At 41.0% G+C, this 22,235-nt stretch overlaps 1 protein-coding gene across 2 annotated transcripts in view; it reads right to left on the reverse strand.

Moving 5' to 3' along the window:
• Positions 1-22,235, reverse strand: part of LOC102097193 (sucrase-isomaltase, intestinal) — a 60,439-nt gene that overhangs the window by 14,975 nt on the left and 23,229 nt on the right. For both annotated transcript variants that reach the window (XM_065049008.1, XM_065049009.1), the window contains exons 8-16: positions 20,248-20,373; positions 19,071-19,202; positions 13,100-13,213; positions 12,872-12,988; positions 12,704-12,788; positions 9,152-9,269; positions 5,718-5,886; positions 5,065-5,181; positions 2,168-2,316 (exon numbers count right to left, since the gene is read on the reverse strand). In XM_065049008.1, the coding sequence (XP_064905080.1) occupies positions 2,168-2,316; positions 5,065-5,181; positions 5,718-5,886; positions 9,152-9,269; positions 12,704-12,788; positions 12,872-12,988; positions 13,100-13,213; positions 19,071-19,202; positions 20,248-20,373 (1,127 nt within the window). The remainder of the gene's footprint in view (positions 1-2,167; positions 2,317-5,064; positions 5,182-5,717; positions 5,887-9,151; positions 9,270-12,703; positions 12,789-12,871; positions 12,989-13,099; positions 13,214-19,070; positions 19,203-20,247; positions 20,374-22,235) is intronic.

A 22,235-nucleotide genomic window follows, 5' to 3' on the forward strand; every position in this document is an offset into this window, starting at 1 on the left:
TGGAGTTGTTCAGCCTGGAGAAGAGGAGGATAAGGGACCCCAGGAGGTCTCTAGTCCAAACTGGGGCTCACAGCAGGGCCAGCTCTGAGCTCACACCAGGTTGCTCCAGGCTTGATCCAGCTGGGTCTTGAAACTCCGAAGTGCAGAGAATGTACTTCCCTGGGCAACCTGTCCCCCAATCAGACTACCTACTCTCAATAAGGGAGACCTTATTGAGGCCTTTCAGTACTTAAAAGGGGCCTATAAGAAGACGGGGACAGAGTTTTTAGCAGGGTCTTCTGCAATAGGACAAAGGGTAATGGTTTTAAACTAAAAGAGGGGAGATTCAGGCGTGACATGAAGAAGAAATTTTTTACTATGAGGGTGTTGAAACACTAGCACAAGTTTCCCAGAGAGGTGGTAGATGCCCCATCGCTGGAGACACTCAAGGCCAGGCTGAACGGGGCTCTGAGCAACCCAATCTGGTTGAAGATGTCCCTGCTTATCGCAAGGGATTGGACCAGATGACCTTTGAAGGTCTCTTCCAGCCCAAATTATTCTATGATTCTATTAATAATAACCAGAATTAACTAATAATAGTAAAAAATACTTCTAAGCCATTTTAGGATCTAGCTATGGCACCATTAGTAAGTGATGTGCCCAGTAGGATGGGGCCTAGGTAGTGAAACAGTTTGTGCTGGTGTCCTGATGCCTACACTCCCTACATGCATTTTAGAGGTTTTATTTCCTAGTAATCCCAGCATGGTTCCACTGATTAAACTCCTGTTAATGGCTGGAGCACACTTTTTGGCTCAGTTTCACCCCATGTAAGTCTCTGCTGATGCATCTGAGACTGCTCTACAATTCAAATCAAAGCAAATTTGGAAATTTCTAATGTCAATGTGGCCCAAATAAAGCACAAGTAAAGTATATTGGAAAGAGTCAGAAAAGTAGCTTTAACACAGCCAAAGTAATTCTGTATTAGCAGAGATTAGCTAATATTAATGCCAAAATTAACTTGGTCATTTCCAACATTAACTCAAATCTCATTAAGTAAAAATAGAGCTAAAATAAATACTTGAAATAGCAAATAGCTCCTTGTAAGACATGAGTACCTATAAAATTTTCCCTTAATGTAAAATAATTAAATAAGGGAGCAGAGTAGGAAGGGGAAGGATACTGCTTTTGAAATTTATCATTTAGCCATTACATTCAGTAGGTAAAACAGGTTTTGTTCATATCCTTTCCATGCTTGAATGGTCTGCACTTTAGTGTAATCTCAGCTTAATTTGCAAAAAATGCCTTACCCTTTAACCAAAATGTTTTTAACATAGAGGGAAAAAGAACATTAAACAGTCCAGGATGTAGCCTGCACCAATGGGACTTAATTGTGCCAGAGCTTTGGGCAGTAGCCTTTCGTACGTATTGTTTGCACTCTTTTTGCTAGAGTCTTTGCATAAAGCATTCTGAAGTACAAAATTTACTGAAAGCAGGTAAAAAGCTAATTAAAAGATGCTGAGAGGGAAACTAAACCTCACTTCGATTCCTGCTTCTTCCAAACAGAAAAAAAAATAGTTGTTCCAAACATATGAGGTCACATTTTCGGAGGGGTTTTTCAGTCTGTATTTATTAATCTCAGTTTTGCATCTGCTTCTACACTCACACATCTCTATCTCTGTTTTTTCCATGCAATTTGTGGACACAGATGTAGGTTTCATACATAGCAGGCAGATGCAAGTGCTAAATTGGAAAATGCAAATGCTGTGGATGGTTGAAAAATGGTGACTTCTCTGTATGAGGCCTCCTTGGAATTCTGGACCAGAATCCAGATTTCACGGATTTCATTCAAATACAGAAAATACAGGTATGTGGTTCCTATTTTTAAAATTAAAAAACCGCTGCACATTTGCCTGAGACAAGACATTTTCAAAATTCTCCTTATTTGGGCTTTTTTTTTCCACTGGAAACAATTATAGGTTACATCTGAATGAAAATCCATTGCATATATTAAGAGGGGGTTTTGTGCATATAATTTGATTAGATTTCATTGTAAAACTGTTGTTTTTAAGAGAGAGTATGCAATAATATTGCTGTGACTGTTTTCAAACAGATATCAACTAGTTTATACATAGAAGCTCAACTACTTTTGTGAGTAAAATATGATAAAAAAGAGAGAATCCAAACTCACTCATGCATCAGTGACCGCGCCACGGTGTTTCCGTGAACATGAGATTCATAGAACAAGGTGTATAAGTATGGCAGCAGTGAGTATCTGATCCGAAGTGTAGCACGAGAAATCTTGGCAAACTCTGCTCCGAACACGGCTGGGTCTTGTTCCTGTTAAGAAAAAGTCTTTATTTGTGCTGAGCGTTTTTAACAGGGACTGCAAATGCAACAGAGAAACTGCGTGCAACCTAAGGAGACCTGTGGCTGCCATGATGATACAAAAATGAATATTTAAATAAGAAAAAGCATTGATTTGCAAACTGGAAGATGTATTAAGAACAATATCCATTATCACCAAACTAATATTTTGTATAAAATTTTTCAACTTGAAAAATTCTGGTGATTTCAGGGAGATGATTCTCCACCGTGGTGTATGTGAGCCATCTGCAACTACCCCTAACCTCGTGATGGGAGGGGAGCTGGGGTTTCATGTCTGTGCTCGGGAGTAGATGCCCTGTCTCTAGAAATCAATTTATCCTGGAAATGCAAGCCCTCTGGGACAGAGAAGGTGAAACACAGGAAAAAGGGAAGACTGATAATCTGCAAAACTAAGGCAAAAGCATAATTAAATTGCCCAATAATATAAAGGCAAATCTATTTAAAAGTAAGAGTAAATTCATGGCACTGCTGAAGCCAACAGGAGCGACTGAAGTCACGGCAGGCAGTGGGGAAAATATTTCACCCATACAAAGAAGCTTGATTTTCTCCTCCTGTGTCCACCATTTCAGGATGTCCTGACTAAGGGGACACCCTCACATCAGCAGTGCTCCTCGCTTCCTTGTCCTTGGAGAGGGGGCACATGTGCTGGATCCCACCATCAAGAGGACAGGTTTAAGCAACCTGTCTACACTCGCTGGGTGCTTCTGATCTACTTCAAGGCACCCTTGAGTGTCCCCTGTGATGGGATGCAGAACACAGCCCGGGCCAGTGCTGATACAAGAAAATTACTTCTTTGATTCCTCCTGTCCGACCTTCTCCCATTCCAAACCAAGTCAGCTAACAAGTCACATGGCTGCCTCCCTCCTTCACAAAATTTTCCTGTAATACTCAGTTTTCTCATTAAAATGGAAGAAAGTATGATGAATTCCAAGGATAATGAAACATAAAAGGAACAGAAGTAACAAAGCTTTTTATATTATCTAGTCCTTTTCAGACATGAAAAGTATTAATTAAACCCTTTGAAATCTCCAATGGATTAGGCAAAGTGGATATTTTAGGTTTCACTTTAACACTAAACTTAATATTAATTAAACTTAATATTTAAGTTAAATTTCTCCATTATTATGTTTACATCAGAATTAGTCACTGATAATATTCCCTGCTGGCTCTGAGCTCCAGAGCATCCATCTATTATTTCAAAATTGTGCTATATTTTTACCAGTATTCTGACACTGTACAAATATTGCCTAAGTTCACAAAAGAAACAAAACAAAACAAAATAGTCAGACTTCTTAGGTGATGCTGAGTCACCAAAAATGCCTTGTTCATTTCTTTCAGCGAACACAATGTTTTGAATAGATTAGGCAGTCCAATAAAACAAAATGTATCTTCTGTTACTTCTGTCATTCAGTCAACACTGAGCTGCAGCTCCCATCACATAGACCCATTGCTCTTTTCCTGGTTTTTAAATTGTGCATATGTGATTAATACCCAGTCACCCAGATCAGAGCCCATTGTGTGCCCAAAGGGGCAAGCAAACATACATACTTAAGATGCTTCTAACTTTAGTGAAAAGAGGTAAATAGGAAATATCCATCAAAAGCCTCACAGACATTTTTTCTCCTAGAGAGAAATATCTCAGCATATCTCAGGGATCCCCAGGATAATTCCTGACCCTCCTAATGACAGCACTACAGCTTAGTATTCCTGCATTTGCACAATTGCTGAATGTCTGTCATACTTTCATGCAGAGACAGAGGTCTTTCTGGGGGTGTAAATGTTGCAATACTTCGATGACTCAACTTCAAAGAAAACTGAAGCTGAGCTAATAAGCTGAGCTCCAGCATTGTGCAGAGCAGCTTACAAAAGGAAAAAAAAAAAAAAGGAAAAAGAAAAAGTACATTTATTAAACTAGCAGAACCATTTCGTTGTGGCTGCAGAAGATAAACACAGTGTACTTACATGAGCTGCAAGACCTTCAAGCTGTTCATAGTTAGAAACAACCTGATACTTCTTCCTATCTGAGACAAGACTTGAAAGGACTTTATGATAAGTCAAAGCCAGGGCATGGGTCTGGACTAAGATTGCATCTTCCTTATGGGCTCACTGGCTTTTTTTAGTCTTTGTTGCATCTTGGTTGATAATGCTGTCACCATTGCTGGCTTTCCTTGGAGTTCTCACGTTTGTCTGTGGTTTGTAACTGTGGCATTTGTCTCAAATTTGCTGTTAAAAAGCAAGGATTGTTTAGAATGCCTACTTTCCCCTTCCTGTGATACCTATTACAGTTACAGAAATATGGAAAAAAAACTGGAGTAAATAAGGGAGTAGGAATGTGTGCTGAGACCTACCGGTTCTTAAATAAAACCTGGGCTTCTGTAGGTAAAAGATGGATGGGACAAATCTTATCAGCAACATGGAAAGACCATTTTCTGATTTTCTCTCATTCAAAGTGTGCGGTACACATTTCTGCATGGCTTTCAGATGGTAGATACTACATATTTTCTAGCATTTCTATGTAATCTTTACATTATGGAGGGGAAAAATATATACTGTGCAGAATAATTCCTGTTCTCCGTGCAACACTCCTTTCCACCTGCCGCTCCAGTTCACCCAAGAATGGCAGGTTAATTTCTGAGAAAGTAATACAAATCACCATCACGTAATCATAGGCTACAGCTTTATGTAACTTAGTTTACTTACTTTATTTCCCTCTGCATTGTGGTTTCTGGAAAATGGATAGAAAGAGCCAAGCTGCATCCAGCGCAAGCACAATTCATAGGTGGTGTTATAGTTAAAACCGCAAATATCAGCACCAATCTAAAGAAAAAATAAAATAATTGGATGAGTGTTTGTGATTGTGACTGAGGCCCAAAAATAAGAAACCACAGAAGTTTGAAAACAAAAATAATTTTCAGAAGGAGGTACCTATTTCTGATGACTTTATAAGAATGCTCCATAATGATATGAATTTTTATGGGACTGAGATTGTACTGGCTCCTGGAACACTAGTATCACTACGGACGATCTGACTGTATTTCAGTAATTCTGCAAATTCTCCAGTCCAGCTTGCAAAACCAGAAATATATGGAGGGACCTCAATGATAGAGTACATAATATAAAGAGATCGGGTTTGGATGGCATGCAGTGATTTAATCTGAATCTAGCTGTGCTATTTTTGTTTCTCTTCAGCCAGCCAAGATTGATGACATTTAGCTTTTTTTAATCTGCAGCTTCTTATGCTGTGGAGGCCGTTACTGCTGGCCATCTCAAGCAGCTTATTTCAGAAAACATTTGAGCTAATTTCAAGTGATATTGTTTCCGAGCCAGCTGCTGCTGAAAGACACCAGACTTACGTAGGGGATGCCAAAGAGATTGAATTCCAGGATTCCAATGATTGACCGGTGCATGTCCTTCCACTGAGAGAAGTTGTCACCCAGCCAGTGGCCACCATGCTTCCCACTGCCGACAAACGTAGACCGACTCAAGACAAACGCTCGCTTTCCAGTTGCCTGCTGGGCAGCGCTGTAAAGAAATGCGACAAGGTCATTAAAAAGAAGAATGGTAACTGAAAGAGTCATATGATCAGCCTGAGCTTTCAGGTACAATTTTACCTGGAAGGGTGTTATTCATGAAAAAACTATTATTGTGGTCCTAAGTCACATGAAAATGTGACTGCAAGACTGCAAATAATGGAAAGTTTTACTCAGTGGCCAAAATTAAAAACTAAAATCTATCTGATCCACAAAACAATTTGTTTAAGGCATTTTTAGTCTTCCTAAAAATAACTTGTGTTTAATTTATTCTCAACAGTGTTTCAAACTGAAAAACTGGAACATAATTTCCTTTCTGTATTACTACAATTAATTTACTGTCCTCCATGTTCCTAAAAAACAGTATAGCATGTATTTTTTTCAATATAGGGTTTATTTAGAGATTTGTATTGGCAAATAAAGTTCTAATATCCTGGAAATGAAAACAAACCAAAAAAAAAATCAAAACAATATGTGAACATCTTAAAAAAAAAAAAATCAATATGGAAAGCAAAAATGTAATAATTCAAAATGTCACGCCCATCCTTGTAAGATTGCCTATGGTTTTCTCTCATCGTTTGATATATGAGATTTCATAGCAGAATTAGTTGTGTAATGAATATTTCCTTGCCTTATGAAAATAATTTTGCTGCATCAGCAGAAAATTAAGGAAATACAATATGCCTTACTAACAAATCTGTTACGAAATTCCTTAACATAGGGTAATCTCTGTACATAATTACATATTGCAATATTATATATTACAGGAACTCAAATTCAACTCTGTTTTAATACGATTTGGGCAACATGACTTAGATTCTCTGGGAAATCCTAGCATGAAATATTAATCATGCTGTTCACCATCCGCCTTCTCCTCCCTTTCCTTAATGAGATTTGATCAAGAGTTCTTTCATCCATATTTGTAATGGCCAATGTTCAGTATTGGTTCTGTAATGGCACAGACCCTTTAAAATGCTTCAATATTTATTTCCAAACTAAAAAAAAACCCAACAGCTTTAATTCAAGTCTAAACAAATTAACCTTAAGCGCCACATGCAGCAAGAGGTGCAGTTGCTGAACCGTGCAGAACCTGCTGGTTCTGGGTTGTAGGAACACTGCTTGGCCAAATAACTGTACAAGACTCCATGTGCTTTTTAAAAATGGCACTTTGGAGCCTTTTCATGGCTGTCCTGATTATAAGTCTGCTCCTCTGGCTGTGCAGCACAAGTCTTTGGCTCCATTTGCAAATGCAGGTGCTGATGAGGGCAACATTGGATCAACTCAACTATGACCCAGAGCTGCATAAACAATTTGCAACAACTAATTTATTGAATAAATTTCAGTCTATCGTAAATCATTGCTGAACAGGTTCTAATGTCAAATTTTTTGATTGAAATTATTTACAGAATATTATGTGCAAATAACCCCTTGTGTTGAACTATGCACAAGTAGATTGCTGTTAGGCCATGTATCCAAATTCAAGCCGTTTGACACAGGTCAGATGACACATTTCCTATTCTCTGGCTGCTTTAGAATAATTCTGAAAATTGTTTTTATACGATTATGAACTTGTCATTCATTTTCAGCCAATATCCTGCAATTGATGCCCCTTTGCTAAATATTCCTGTCAGTAATTTAATTTAATATATTACTTGTGAAGTTCAAATGCAGAAAGGATATACAACGAGCCTTGAAAAGAATGCATTTTAGAAACCCAAATTAATAAGTATGAAAAATTCTCCACCACACTTTTGCAGGTCTGCAGTGGATCCTGCCTTTGCTTATGCTTTTGGTGGTGTTCTCCAGAGTTGAAGGACTCTCTACATTTGGCTGAGCAAGATATGTGGGGTTTTTTTGGAAGAAGCCCTGAAAAAGAGTACTGCAGGAACAGGGAAGGTTCACAGCCCTGGGGGAGGCTGCAAGGAGCCATACAGCAGCCATTGTCCCAGCAGGGTTGGTCCAGGTTAGCATGGCCAGGACAGCACACATGCCAAAGAGGCTGGGGCAGATGTGCTGGCACACAGGTTTTCCTGTTAAATTCACAGAGTCTGCCCCAGGCAATTGGCTTTGCTGACACAGAGTCTGAATAAAGCTAAAAAATATTGGATCAAGAAGGTGAACAAATCCAAAGCCTCTATTTGAACAGTGTTACCAGTGTTTTGTGTTCTGCTGGACCCCACATTGTGCAGGGGACAAATCCCAATGAAGACACCAGTGATGGAAGGATCCTTGCTGAGACTGGGATGCAGAGGCCCAAAACCCACACTACCTCCTGTACATCATAGCTGGGCTGGGTGGCCAGTAAGGTTCAGAGTTTGAGGGCTTTCTGCTCCTTCTCTGGAAAGCTGGGCTGCTCTCCAGCCAGGCCCACAAGAGCTGACAAACTGCTTCTGGCTTTTACCCAGTTCTTCCCCTCCCCCAGGCTTGGAGTATAAAATACAAGTGCATCATCACCGTAAGTAGGCTCACTTAGCCATGTCCTCTGGATGCTATCACAATACAACTGCTGAAAATGAGTGCTAAATACTGAAATAAGCCAGCACCAGGACCCCTGCTTTGGCACTTACATCGCAGTATTAAACTTATCCATGTTTTAGCTCAGTCTCTGCTGGAAAAATTCCTGCTTTGCCCATTTGATTTAATCCAACAGCTAGCTAGCTTTCCACTGTCATTCCAGCTGCACAGCAACAGTCTGCCTGCGTAAGCTGGTTTTCAGTGCTTCCCAGCTGCAAAATAAGTTTTACAGTAGCTGACAGCCACTGTGCTGCAATGCAGCTCTGCCCTCCTGGACCAACCGAGCCCCAAGCCCAAATGCAAAATGCTGCCTGCCAGGAACAGGAGGCAGTTCCAGAAGCAGCTGAGGGAGCTGCGCAGTTTGGATCCTGCACCAGCAGTGACAGAAGCTCCTTTGCTTGGGCCACAGCAACAAAGGGATGGAAAAATTCCCCTGGCACCACAGAAGGCTGCCCTGCGAAGGATAGGAACATCTTGCCATAGTTATACAAAAGCAGCAGCTGAAGAGTCAGGCCCTACAAGTAGATCCTGATCCTAGCTAAGAAAAGTAAAATTGGAAAATATTCTGTTTCTTCTTCCAAGATTCTCGTTTCTTGAAACTTCTTACTAAATGACAAACAGCAAAATGAAGGACAGGGTGCTTTCTTATTAGACACAACTACAGATTTCCCAGGTAACATCAGCAGCTTTTAAAACATATTTTCACCACCCAAAATCTGCTTAGAAATACTTAGAAAACTTACTGGAAAGTTGGTGCTGTCTGTGACCAGCCGAAGAGAGAGTGTGTGTTATAGTGCTCTCCCAGGTAAGTCTTGGAGTCGGGACACAATGTCTTCTGTGCCAGGGAATGATCAGAAATGCCTGAAAATGATACAGAACATTGTAAAATTGTATACATTGCAGTTCAAATCTCTTCATATTTCTGCTCTTGAAAAAAATCCTTCCCAAAGGATTTGGGAAGAAGAAAAGCTGAAGTTTCAGATCTGCACTGATTAGAGGTTAACATGTAGCCATGAATACCTGCTTGCAGACAGGCACATGTCCTCAGGAGGGTGAGAGGACTAAGTAAACACTGCCAATTAATTTCAAGCTTGATGTCCAATAATTCAAAATATCTGTATGGATATCATGTATTCAGTAATTAATAGCTAGAAAGAAAATTTCTGCATTGTTGAATTGAGAATGTACCTACGTATTTTTCTACATAGTGACAAATCTTACTTAAGGTCAAAGATGCTGCAAGAAAAACAAACAGATAAACAAACAAACAAAACCAACCAACCAATACACAACTAGAAATTCAGATGCCCAGGGGATTCGTATGGTTTTGTGAAATCACAAGACCCTGGTTTGCATGTCACTCAGTTGCAGATGTGCAGATGTAGGGAGGCAGCACAATTCTGCCCTATCATGGCAAAATTCACACGGAGACTCAAGCCCGACCCTCTCTTCTCCTGAGGCATCTCAGACTAAAAGCCGGCAGGACCGAGTGGCCCCAAGCAGCACTGTGAGTGACGAGTGGGGAGGGGGGGAGGTGTGCGGGGAAGGAGGCATGAAGTGCAGCAATCCACTGGGTGTCATCTGCTGTGGCCTGATACGCTGCACAGGAGAGAGCAAGGACAGATGATAGGGGGTATATTCACATGATTATCCAGTGACTCTTTCCATCAGCAGGTCACAGGCAGTGGGGTAGCAGTAGCTTTTTGCCTTCAGCCATGGTCGGGAGTAGCCTGAGGTCAGTGGCACAGCACAGATTTAGCTGAGCTGAGGGGAAGGAACATGAGGCACAGACTGGCTGCACAGATGCTGCCTGGTCTTTGATCCCATATTAAGGAAATGCTAGCAAAGCCCATTCAGTGTGGAAAATGTGGTTCTCATCCTCTGCAGGTAACCACCATGGAAATGCCACCTGAAGTTCAGCAGGAATTGGGCAAGTCAGATTATACAATGCATTTATACGGTGTATTTATTTTTAGAGATGAAGTTGAAAATGTTAGAAAACTCTCTCAGAAGAAGACAGATTCTCAAATATTCTTCTTTTGCATGCTTAATTAGGTGGATGCACTATTGTAAATATTTCTCCATGAGCAAGCAATCTCACTGCCTAATCGCACTTTACTGTGCATTTGCAGTTCATTACTACAAAGTGCATTTCTCTGTACCTGAAACCCCATTAGTGTCTCTACTCTGCTGTACCACCATGGCTGGAATCCTACTGTTTGGAGCTTTAGACACAAAGACTCCAGTGTGGCTGATCTGCATTACAAATAACTTAATTACAGGCAATTTCCAAGTAACTTTTACTGATATGGCTTTGAAGAAGACACTAAGGTTCTGGGGAAAGTCACACTTAATGTTTCAGTGGCACTTAATTATTAGCCCCATAAAATTAAGGTGGAATACGAAAGAAAATGCTGTTACATGAGTCACATTTTTGTGTTTCATTTTTATTTGAATATTTTGTATTCTGCCTCAGTAATACTGATTATTTTACAATTGCACATTAATCTTCAGTATAAAGTGTTTTATAGAAAATTGTTTTGAAGGATATCTGGTTTTAGAAGTTCAAAGCATGGTAATGTGTAATCATGGTTATAACTTAGATAAGCAGGCTGAAGGCTACATTGACAAAAAGCCTGAGGCACAGAGACTGGGACTTGCGCAGATTCAGTCACCTAGGACAACAGTGAGCCCCCAAAACCCTGCCAGCCCCAGGGAGGTCTTCATGTCTTGTTTGGACTAAGCAACTTAGGCCCCACCTCACACCTACACCAGTCAGGGCTTTGACAGCCAAGGGCATGCACAGCATTGGCATAAAGTAGAATATAAAAGAAAGGCCTTAAACAGTGGCTGAAAACAGATTTCCTCCTGCATCTTGGAGAAAATGCTTCAAGTTATTGTCTGCAGAAGGGACACCAGGACTGAGTCGCAAGCAGAAGTAGGTGCATCCTTGCATGAGAAGAAGCACATCAGAGAGAGAAACTGGGCTCAAAACAGCCCTGTCCCCAGCATCCTTTGTTGTCCTTACATGTCATGTAGATATCTAATATCTAGGTCTCCAAGTCTGACTCCTCTATAATGGCTCAGACTTCAGTGTTAGTTGTTGTAAAGTTCAGCTTCATGGCTCAGAAGCCTTTTTATGCATCCACCCCTTAATCCTTTTTTATTGTGAGTGTAAAGGCAGCTCTGCTGTTTTGGCCATCTCCCCCAAAGTCTCACAGGTTTTTTTGCAGCTCTGAATGCTGACAAAAGTGGAGGTAACTTTAGGCAAAGGTGGAAATATCTCATCAGTTCCTGGACGTTGGTCAATGACAAGACCCATAGGGCCTGTATACAACAGTTACAATCAGCAGTTTCCCCGCAAAGAGAACGAACAGCAAAACATAATTAAAAGCTCTGGTTCTTGTTTCAATAATTTACAATATTTTTAGAATTTGTCATGCTTTTGTTATGTTTATGTTTCTCTTGTATTCAGAGTGAAAAGAAATGAGATTTAATAAATAACATGAAGAATTCACATGACAGTACCACAGCCTGAAGGGAAAAAGGGGACATTTCCAATACTTCACTGTCGATTACTCACTTATGTGTCAACTTCCTGCTGCATATTAGCATTGCTTGGGCAGCACAGCTTTCCTGGGGAAATGTTGGCTGGATTAATTGCCAGGACCACTGGCACTAATTGTAAGTACTCATGGCTTCCCAGGGGAGAATGAGCATGTCATTAACTCAGCTACTGGAAGAAGTATTCCCATCCCTATCAGTCTCCCATAGGCCTGGGCATTTTTAAACTTGCTTTTAGCCCATTTCTAGTAAGGCAACAACATTTTTTTTCCTAAGACAGAGAAAAGATATTGACTTAAAGCATCAGGGAGATGCCATCTTCCTTATCACGGGCTGTGGAAAAGGCAGAGACTGCCCAGCCCTGGGACTAGAAGTGGTGGTGGTAAGGCAGAAGAGTTACTCCTTCCATAAATCTGCAGCTGCATTACAGTATATAGGTACCTTGCCCTTTCTCTGATGCAGACCTGTTGCTCAGAGAAGGGCAGAGAAGGTCATTGTTCTAGTCCTGTTACAAGGCAGCCCCAGTGATGGATATAAGTGCCTTATATTTGATACTCCACCAAAGCTGAGCCAATGGAGTCCTGCACAAACATGCAACTGAATGCACAGAATAGGCAGGGAAAGATGGAAAATGAGAAGATGGATTTTTTTCCTAAGAAATAGCCTATCCAAGATTTAAAAAGGAAAAAAAAAAAAAAAAAGAAAAAAAATGTCAAGGAAGCTTTACTTACTAGGAACGTAAGGTGGGTTGTTGAGATTGTTAACAGCACACCCAGGATACTGGCCTGTTAAGAAATTGGATGGTTCGTTCATATCCTTTAATAAAGAGAGTAAGACACATGTCAGAAGCCTCATTTTCTTTTTTTAAAAGAAGGGAGGGCAAATATAATGAGACATACAATCCAAATCCCATCGTAGTCCAGGACATCCTTAAACTCCAGACACATCTGGGTCCACCACTCAGCTGTCCTGGGGTTGGTGTAGTCAGGAAACACAGAGTCACCGGGGGGCCAGGCCTGGAGGTCACAGGTATAACAACTGGTTGTCTTCTCATTTCTGTTACACAGCTGCTTTATCACTTGGAAGCAGCACTAGACCAAATGCATGAAAGGACTGAATAAACCAACCTTTCCAACAGCAGGAGTTACACCATCGGAGTTGTTCACCCAGACTCCCATTTCTTCCCCAAGATCATAAGGCCTGTAAGTGCCTGGTTCTTCATCCTTAGTTATGAAAGGGTCCTGAAAACAGTGATTAGACTTCCATTATCAAAATCACAAAGGTAACAATTACTTTCTATTTGTATATTTTAGAAAAAATTGGATTATGTTCTTAACGCAGATTGCAATAATATTGGAAGAAAACAACATTAAAATTTAATAAGAGTTCAGAGCACATAATAATTTAGGAAATGTCATTAAAGATATGTCAGGAGTATTTCATGTATAAGGCCAAAGTGATGTGAAATTATTAAATACCTTCATGTTTGTTTTTCATAAGACATGCTATATTCAAATTATTCTAAAGAAACCTAGATTCTACTTTCCCTGCTGCTGAGGTCCTGCATGTCAGAGCAGGGTGCCACTCTGGGCACCCCCACACTTGGACACCTCTGGGTTTCCTCCAAGACAATCCTCATTGCAGTTGCCTCAGCATCAGCAGCTCTATGTTGGAATAACTAGAATTTCTCAAGGGGCTTGAAGTTGGGACACATTTGACCTCTAATAGACCTCAGTAGCCCTCCCTTCAGATCCAATGTCAGACAAGGGTGTTTTATGCCAGTCTGGTGCAGACAACCACACTCATGCATGCCTGCAGGGCCATATGTCACTATTGTTCCCAGACAGGAAGACCAGAGTGTTTTACATCCCACAGCTCATCTTTGCTGCCCCTTTCACTGCTTGGGGTGGTCACCACCTCCCATTGCTGCCACTGACATTGATACTACCACTTTCTCTGCCCCAGGATGGCCATCAGTAGCCACCAAGTTCATCAAAATGGAGCCTCATCTACTCCTGGAAAGATGGTGGCCCACCATGCCAGTAAGTAATAAAGTCAGGAATAGTTTGAGATGTCAGTGAATTAAGATATGCTATTCAACTCTGCTCAGCAGTCAACTGCGACTAAAAGGAGAAAAATACATTTTCAAATATGTCCCTAAATGGGAGCAGCTATCTGCTTTGTGTTATTTAGAACAGAGGAAGACTGAAGCCATTTTAGAAGAAGGGAATTCTTTAAGTTTTTCTTAGAAAGTGTTAGCCCCTCAGGTTCTGCTTAAGGCAAAAAACTTTCAGTTATGAGACACAGTGGAGGAAAACATCACTGAAAAAACTCTTCCATTCACTTATAGCTTATGCAATAATTTAAGTGAAATTTAATTAAAATGTGATAGAAGTCTAACTAATAAACTTCTTAAGAATAAAAAACATCCAATCCCAAACGGTAAATTTATTTAAAGGCATGTTTTAAAGCTCATTTTAATATGTAAAGGTATTGCCTGGTTTACTTGTAAGCCCTCTGACAGCTGGAGAGGAAAGTATATTCTTCCATGCCTCAAAAACAAAAGCCTCTGCTAAATCCCTACCTTAAGTGCAAAATTATGTTCAATTTCAGCTATGTACCTCCAGCATCACCTCCATAAACAGTATAAGTGTCCATTACATTTTTTACTTGTTTAATAGCTCAGCTGTAGAAAAAAGGAAACTGTCCATCTGCAATAATTATCTTATAATTGTGGAAAGGATGTCTCTCAAGGGACTTGAAGGCTGGAAGGAGTCAGCTTAATTAGCTACTGCTAATCCAAACTTCTGGTTTCCTTCAGCTGAAAGGTTATTCCAGTGCATAGATCTAATACATTATGCAGGTTTAGCATCATCCTAAAGAGAACAAAACCCTCCTGTGCATTCATGAGTTTTTTGTGGGGGAGGAAGTTCACATCTGTTAAATCTTGTCTAACTCATTTCTTTAGCAGCTGTTGGAGAGGAGGTGCTAAGCATCCCAAACTCCAACCGACTGCCTGAGACCTGGGGCACCCAGCACTTATCCAGACAGACGCACTTCCACCTCTGGCTCCTAACATAGATTTTGATGCACATCCATAAAAACTCATCTCTGGAAATTTTAGCCTCTATAGCTCATAGAGCTGGACTTTAAAATGTTAAAGCTATCAAGCATTATTTTGAATCATAAGCATGTTGCTATTGACTTTTAAGTAATTTGTCATTCGTGTCATTCCTAGCTGTTTCTATTTTTAGTGTGATTTAATGGAAGGTATGCAAGGTCTTTCATTAAAGCTCCTCTTCAGTAATAATGTTTATCATTTTACATTGTAGTCACTGTTACTTTTGGATCTTCTTTCTTTGTTTCTAAAGAATATATTTGTTCTGACTTGGCTGAAGCGTGCACATTATTCAGTGCAAAAATGATAATGAAGTATTACATTCTTACACAAAATTTCCCTGAAATGGAGGTGGACTCTGGAAAAGATCGAGACAGAGAAGAGCTGAATGACTGCAAGTAATGGGGCCATGCTACTATCAAGGTGACCAAAGGCACAGAGGGGTCTCAGCACTGGATGGAGCACAGGGACCGCATTTCCTGGTGGTGAGGCACCAGGCACCTCAGTAGTGGTAGCACAACCACATTCAGTGTCCCATCCTCAGGCAGGTCACCAGTGTTAATACTGCTGGCTCCTGGGATCTGCACTTTGCTTTTGACCATAGCGGTCTGAGATGAGAAGGACTGAACCCATCTCCCCCAAATCCATTTACCAGAGGTTTTACATGACGCTAAGTGCCTGCAATCAGAGCACATTTCCTGAAATCATCTTGAGGGAGGCAACAATCTGCTACTCTGGGGGAACTCACTCATTACTGTCATTACCCAAAGGGAATCTAAATAGAAAATTGTTCTTTCAGTATCAAACTGGATTACACTTGGCTTGATTGCTGTTAGCATATCTTTGCTGTCACTTGGGAACAGAACCCTTCATGCTGTTCCAGCTCCTGACTCAACTTATGGGAATGCTTTACATCACTAGACAATCCTAACAGTCAGATTTTGACAGAAATATCAGCAGCTGTAATAAAGTGAAAATAGAAAACTTCACTACTGGTGCAACCTATACATCCCACTAGCTTTTAAAAACTGAAGGACAAACTGGATCAACTTTCGTTCTTTTTCACAAACTTATCTGAAGAACTAGAGCAGAAGACAGTCTTTAGTTCAGGTTAGTGGAAGGAGGAAAGAAGGGTTTCCTATCTGTATTGCCACTAGCTCATTGCATTAATTAAAAATTGTTACTATATTCCATGCATCTGCCTAACAGCTGAATTTATATTTATGTAGCAACTGCTTCTTACACCGCTCTAGCATGAGCCTTCTGAGAAACTGAAAGGGCTTTAAAAATGTAGGAAGTACGAAGACAATGCAGCTCGCTCACTAAACCATAATTGCTTGCCTGTAGCTTCTTACCCAGCAGCAAGTGCAAAACAACTGTAAGCACCCCAGCTTGGATGAAAAAGAGGTGACTTCCATGTATTTACTGAAGGGCAAGAGTGCATGGGAAGAGCTACCCCACACTCATGGTATTTTGCTGATATATTCTTGTCTTGCAACCATTTTTGAGATAAAACAATAGGCAGGGAGGTGGTATGTAAAGTTACAGCTCTAAGAGATTAGGTAATTTATAGAGCAGTATTGAGGATACAGGGAGCCTAAACTGCCTAATATCTGGAAAGAGCACTCCGTCCTGACAGAACATGTGCTTATCTACTGCTTTGGTTAGTTATTGACAATGATGTATCCAGTTAATTTTGACTGGTTTTGTCTTGAAGTTGCTCTTCATCAGATTGATTTAGTAATCTGTTACTGTTTAAACTCTGTGCCTTGGACCTGCAATGATGGAAACTGTTTTCACTGCTGCACCCTGGAGCTTCTCATGATTTACAGCTGCAGAAGAACTGGGACTTCATGGGAATGTATCTTTGAGGACAAATTGCTGGCAAACAGTACTCACTGTATAGGCTGCTATTTCTATTATCAATATGTAATTGATCACTTGGGCAATGTGGTTTTGTTTAAGATTCCTAGCAGCAAATGCAATTATAGTACAACAAAGTGAAGATTAGGCCAGTCATAAACACAGAGCAGGTATTTTTAATGAAACTTCCAAAAATAACCCAGCAGACTGAGGAACAGCAAACCTCATAACTGTATTTTAAAAAATAAAACACTGATACGGGTATCCATGGTGCTGACTAGTCCATCCTCAGTCATACGCTAAACTTGAAAACCAATTGTAAAGCAAAAAATAAGGACAGGGAGGTACTTCTGACTTTATCTATTCAACACAATAATGTGATCTTTAGATGAGGAAACTGCAGTAGTTCTCAGTGATCTTGACTCCAGTAAACATCTGATACACCACCACAAGTGAAAGACGAGCTGTTGCACAATTTAGGACTGGTATTCAGTCTCTCTTCCCCCAAGCCTTTGACAGGACTCCCATGACAAGATGAAGATTGTTGCCCTTATTTTAAAAGGACTGGATCAACTTAAGGCCCAAAGGCTAGTGGCCTTGATTCAGCTGGATTAATTGGTCTCCTTACAATTATGAGCCACCAATATAATGTAGGTAAATGTGAAGTGTGGCTTTGTCATATGAGGCATTTTTAGCAGAATGAAGGAAATATTTCTGCCATTCTCCAGATACTGAGGGGATATCATCTGGAGGATTGTGAAATCCAGTTATCTGCCACACAGGCATTCAAGCTGGGGCACAACTGACAGAGAGCTACTACAATGAGATCCTGAAGACCTCACCTCATAAAAACAGAATAAAATACTTCATGGTTTCTGGCCTAGAAGAAAAAGCCGGGGGAGAATATGCTTGTTAGAATAAGTGTATCAGGAAAGAATAGCAGGACAAGAAACTGGCAATTTTTGCAAAATAAGAATAGTAGCACCCAAATGAAAGGTGTAAGCCGACCATTTAGGCTGCAAAATAGAATACTGCAATTACAGCAAAAAGTCCTGAGATGGACTCCACAGGGATGTCTCCTCCTCCTTCCCCTGCAGGTCAGCTCAGCCTGAGCCGTCCCCGACGCGTCTGCCAGACCTGTTTGCATCATGGGCGCAGGGACGGACCCCTGGCTCCCGCTCGCCTCGCCTTGCAGACAGGCAGATTTATCCTAATGTCTACCTTACACCTCATCTGCTGCAATTTAAAGCACTTTTCTTATTATTCTGTCCTTAGAGAACAAATAGTGCCTATGTTCTCTGGTGACATTCCACACCTGCATGTACCACTCCAGGTCTCAGCTTTTCCGAGCCTTCCCACCCCGGGTGGTGTGACTGTCCCAGACTGTGCTGGGCCAGCTCTTATGCATCTATCAAGGACTTTTCTTTAATTTCTGGCCTCCAATTGCTGCCACTGGCACTTACGTAGCTATGGTGAGAAAAAAATAATTTCAGTGCAAGGACTTGTCTGGGAACTTGCTGAAGAGAAGCAGCAATCTTTGTTGGAAAAAGTGACAGGGGAAGACAGAAATCTCCAACTTCAGCCCCTATTCCTTCATTGAATCATACATCAATTTTGGTTATAGATGCAACATATATTTTAATGCAAACAAACTTCTCTTAGACTAATTTAAATTAAAAATAAATACAAGACAATATGAACTGTAGTTACTAGCTCTCCTGAGTGATTATGAGTAGATTTTTTCCACTATTCTACTCTTTTTTTCTGTGCATATTGAACTCATCTGTTCTTTCTCAGGAAAATAATTGCATTAAAGCAATCCTGTCTCAACCTAGCCCTGAGCAACGGCAAAATTTCTCATAACTGAGTGGAAAGAGAGTGAAGGGGAATTAATGTTATGGTATAGAGATGGTGCTGGTACACAGACATCTGATAAATGCAACACATTTATATATGAAATCTGTGAAAAATTGTTCTTCAGCTCTTCTCAACAAATGACAAAAATGGAAAATCTGCAACAATAGAATGTCTGCATTAACACCTAGATACTGCTATGAACACTAGGCTGCAAATAGTTCTTATAAATGGAGAAATAATTAGGAATATTGTTGATTTACCAGAATCACGACATTGTGCATTCCTTTCCTCTTCAGCTTTTGCACGTATTCTGGCAGACCTGCATAATTCACTTTATCATAGGTAAAGTCCATGTGACGTTCCATGTAGTCGATATCAAGATGCTGGACATCCTAAACATTTTTGAAACAAACATTACATGAGTACTGTGTCTTGCTCTGGAGCCCTCAGCACAGGAAAAACATGGACCTGTTGGAGAGGGGCCAGAGGAGGCCACAAAAACGATCAGAGGGCTGGAGAACCTCTGCTATGAGGACAGGCTGAGAGAGTTGGGGTTGTTCAGCCTGGAGAAGAGAAGGCTCCAGGGAGACCTTATTGTGGCCTTTCAGTACTTGAAAATGGCCTATGAGAAAGATGGGGACAGACTTTTTACCAAGGCCTGTAGGGACAGGAGAAGACATATTGGTTTTAAAATAAAGGAGGGGAGATTCAGGCTAGACATGAAGAAGAAATTTTTCACAATGAGGGTGGTGAAACACTGGCCCAGGTTGCCCAGAGAGGTGGTCGATGCCCCATCCCTGGAGACATCCCAGGCCAGGCTGGACGGGGCTCTGAGCAACCTGATCTAGTTGAAGATGTCCCTGCTCATTGCAGGGGGTTGGACTTGATGACCATTGAAGGTCCCTTCCAACCCAAACCATTCTATGATTCTGTGATTGATGTATTTGATACAGAAAACCAGAATGTACGCAACTTTCTATAAGGCAACTGAGACAGGAAATGAAGCCTAAGAGATTGGCTATAATAATTGTAAATAATTGTCAGGTCAAATTCAGCTCCTATAAAATTATATGGTAGCAGTGGACAAAATGGATATGTATAAGTCCTAGTTTAGCAATGGTTTGGCAGTGATATGCATCAGAAATACCATATTTTATTTTTAAAATGCTAGCACTTCGTACTGCATAACTGTGACTCGACACCAGAATCACCTGCTATGCAGCCAAGAGCAACACTTAAACCTCACATTCAAAGCCCACTTTGAATGTTCTTTTAAGCGTTGTAAAGTTATTACATGAAAAAACACTACATAAGATTATGTACCTCCTCTTATTCTACAGTTCTCTTGGTAGGATAATCACCTTTCCACTGTTACAATTTTACTCGTCTCACTTTAGATTGTAAAAGTAGCATACACAGTGAAAAACTGATACTTACATATGGGATATCATAGTAGTGCATGCGATTGACAGTTTCCTTTAAAACATCGATGCTGCCGTAACCCCATCGGGAGAGATGAAATCCCAGGGACCAGTAAGCAGGCATGTGTGGGCGTCCAATGGCCTACAGCAGGCATGAGGAATACAGAAATGCGAAGGGTGAGATGAAGATTTTGGCAAGAGAAGTTATTCTGAAACACCAGGAGAGACTCCCAGCTCATTTATGCCACAAAGGTTGGGGCATGGGTGTCACACACTCATGAAATATCCTTTCCTTTCTCAGAACAGCTCACTACAGCATGCTTGGCTTCAAACAGTGCTTCTCCTGGTGGACCCTTGACCTGAACAGGGGCTCTGAGTGACACCCACAGTGAGCATCACTTGTGAGAACACCCCAGTGAAGATAAAACTGTATAAAACCCAGACTAACATTAAATGAGGGTCTTGCTGCGGTCTCAGCCACTGCACTGCAGCACATGCCTTCACTTACATGGTTCATGTTGGCAGAAACCCTGCGTGGAGCCTCACTGCCTGACCCGTGCCGAGTCTGCAAACCCTTCGGTCAACAGCAGGCAAATCTCTGATGCTACACAGCAACATTAGCTTTGCTAATTTCTCTTGTCGCATCCAGCTGAACTAACTCATCAGGAGTCTGATGTTTATTTGAGCTCTCTGAAGTTTTAATTATATTTACACACCACCCTGTTGAATTTCAGTTACTTATGACTGACTGCCCTTATTGCTGGCCCACAGCACTGTGTTGCCAGTCAATGACAAACCTCCTCAAGGTCATAGTTACTGTTTGGTCCTGAAATTCTCAACTGAAACATGAAATAATGAGTTAAATATGATTTTATAAATATTTGATTTCCACTGGCTCTGCATAATCCAGCTGCAAACTGCATGAGGAAACTGGATGGAGAGCAGAGGGGAGCGAGGCATCCTGCTCTGCTTCCCCCAGTGAGAGCTGCTCTGGCAACCTGGGACGAGGAGCGAGCACCATGATGTTGCTGTTATAGAAATAAGCTGAAATTTGGCATTGCCTCATTAGTACACACTGGTGTTTTCTGGGGGACACCTCCTGAAATCCTGACTCCAATATTAAACAATTAGATCCCATGCAATTAACCTTTGTTCAGTATTTCTAACATCCTTGCAGACAGTACATGAAAATCAAGTAGCTAGTAAGCACCCATGATTTATTAATCAGTTGCAGCTATTGACTCCCTTTGGCCAATAACTATTCCTCCTTTATTTCCTTGTGGATCTCCACAGATAGGTAATTATGCTAAGAAGTGAAAAAGAGTAAAACTCATATATTGGCAGCTAAACCCCATCTACTTTAATTAAATAAAACAAGACTCTCCTGGCACGCTGTATCAATTGCATTGCTAAGCTCTCTAGACCTTACAGTGCGTAAAGGTGCATCTTCCTATGGGATATTCTCCAGTAAGAATCTGACCTGGGAAAGCAATGCTGAACCTGAAATTTCTCTAAGATAAGTTACAGATGCTAAAGCTGGTGGAACATGCAAACTGCACTGAACACAAAAACAGATAGGAGAAAAGCAGGGAGAAGCAGAGGATGTCTTAATGCATCTGAGCTGAGGGAACACATGGGGTAAAATGCTCGCAAACTAGAAAGGCTCACAAACAGATAGGTGAACTTCACTCACTAAGCATTACAAATTTGGCTATACAATGTGCTTTCTCTTGTTGGGATGCTGCTGTCTCACCTAACAGAAAGCAGGAAGAGGCCAGAATAACTGTTGAGATTAATGGTTTGAGTGCCTCCAGGGTGGAGGCTCGGCTGAGCAGCACACCTCCCCTGGACGCCTGCTGCTTCTCCCATTCCACCAGACTTGACTCACTTCAGCCTACTCAACACCCGCTTCAAGCTCCACCTTAGCTGGAGGCTAAGCCCTTCAGACGAAGCAAACACAGCCATCAGCAGCAAGATCCCGATGCTGTTGCACTTCACCACACG

This window comes from Columba livia, chromosome 1 (genome assembly GCF_036013475.1).
Source record: "Columba livia isolate bColLiv1 breed racing homer chromosome 1, bColLiv1.pat.W.v2, whole genome shotgun sequence".
NCBI lineage: Eukaryota > Metazoa > Chordata > Aves > Columbiformes > Columbidae > Columba > Columba livia.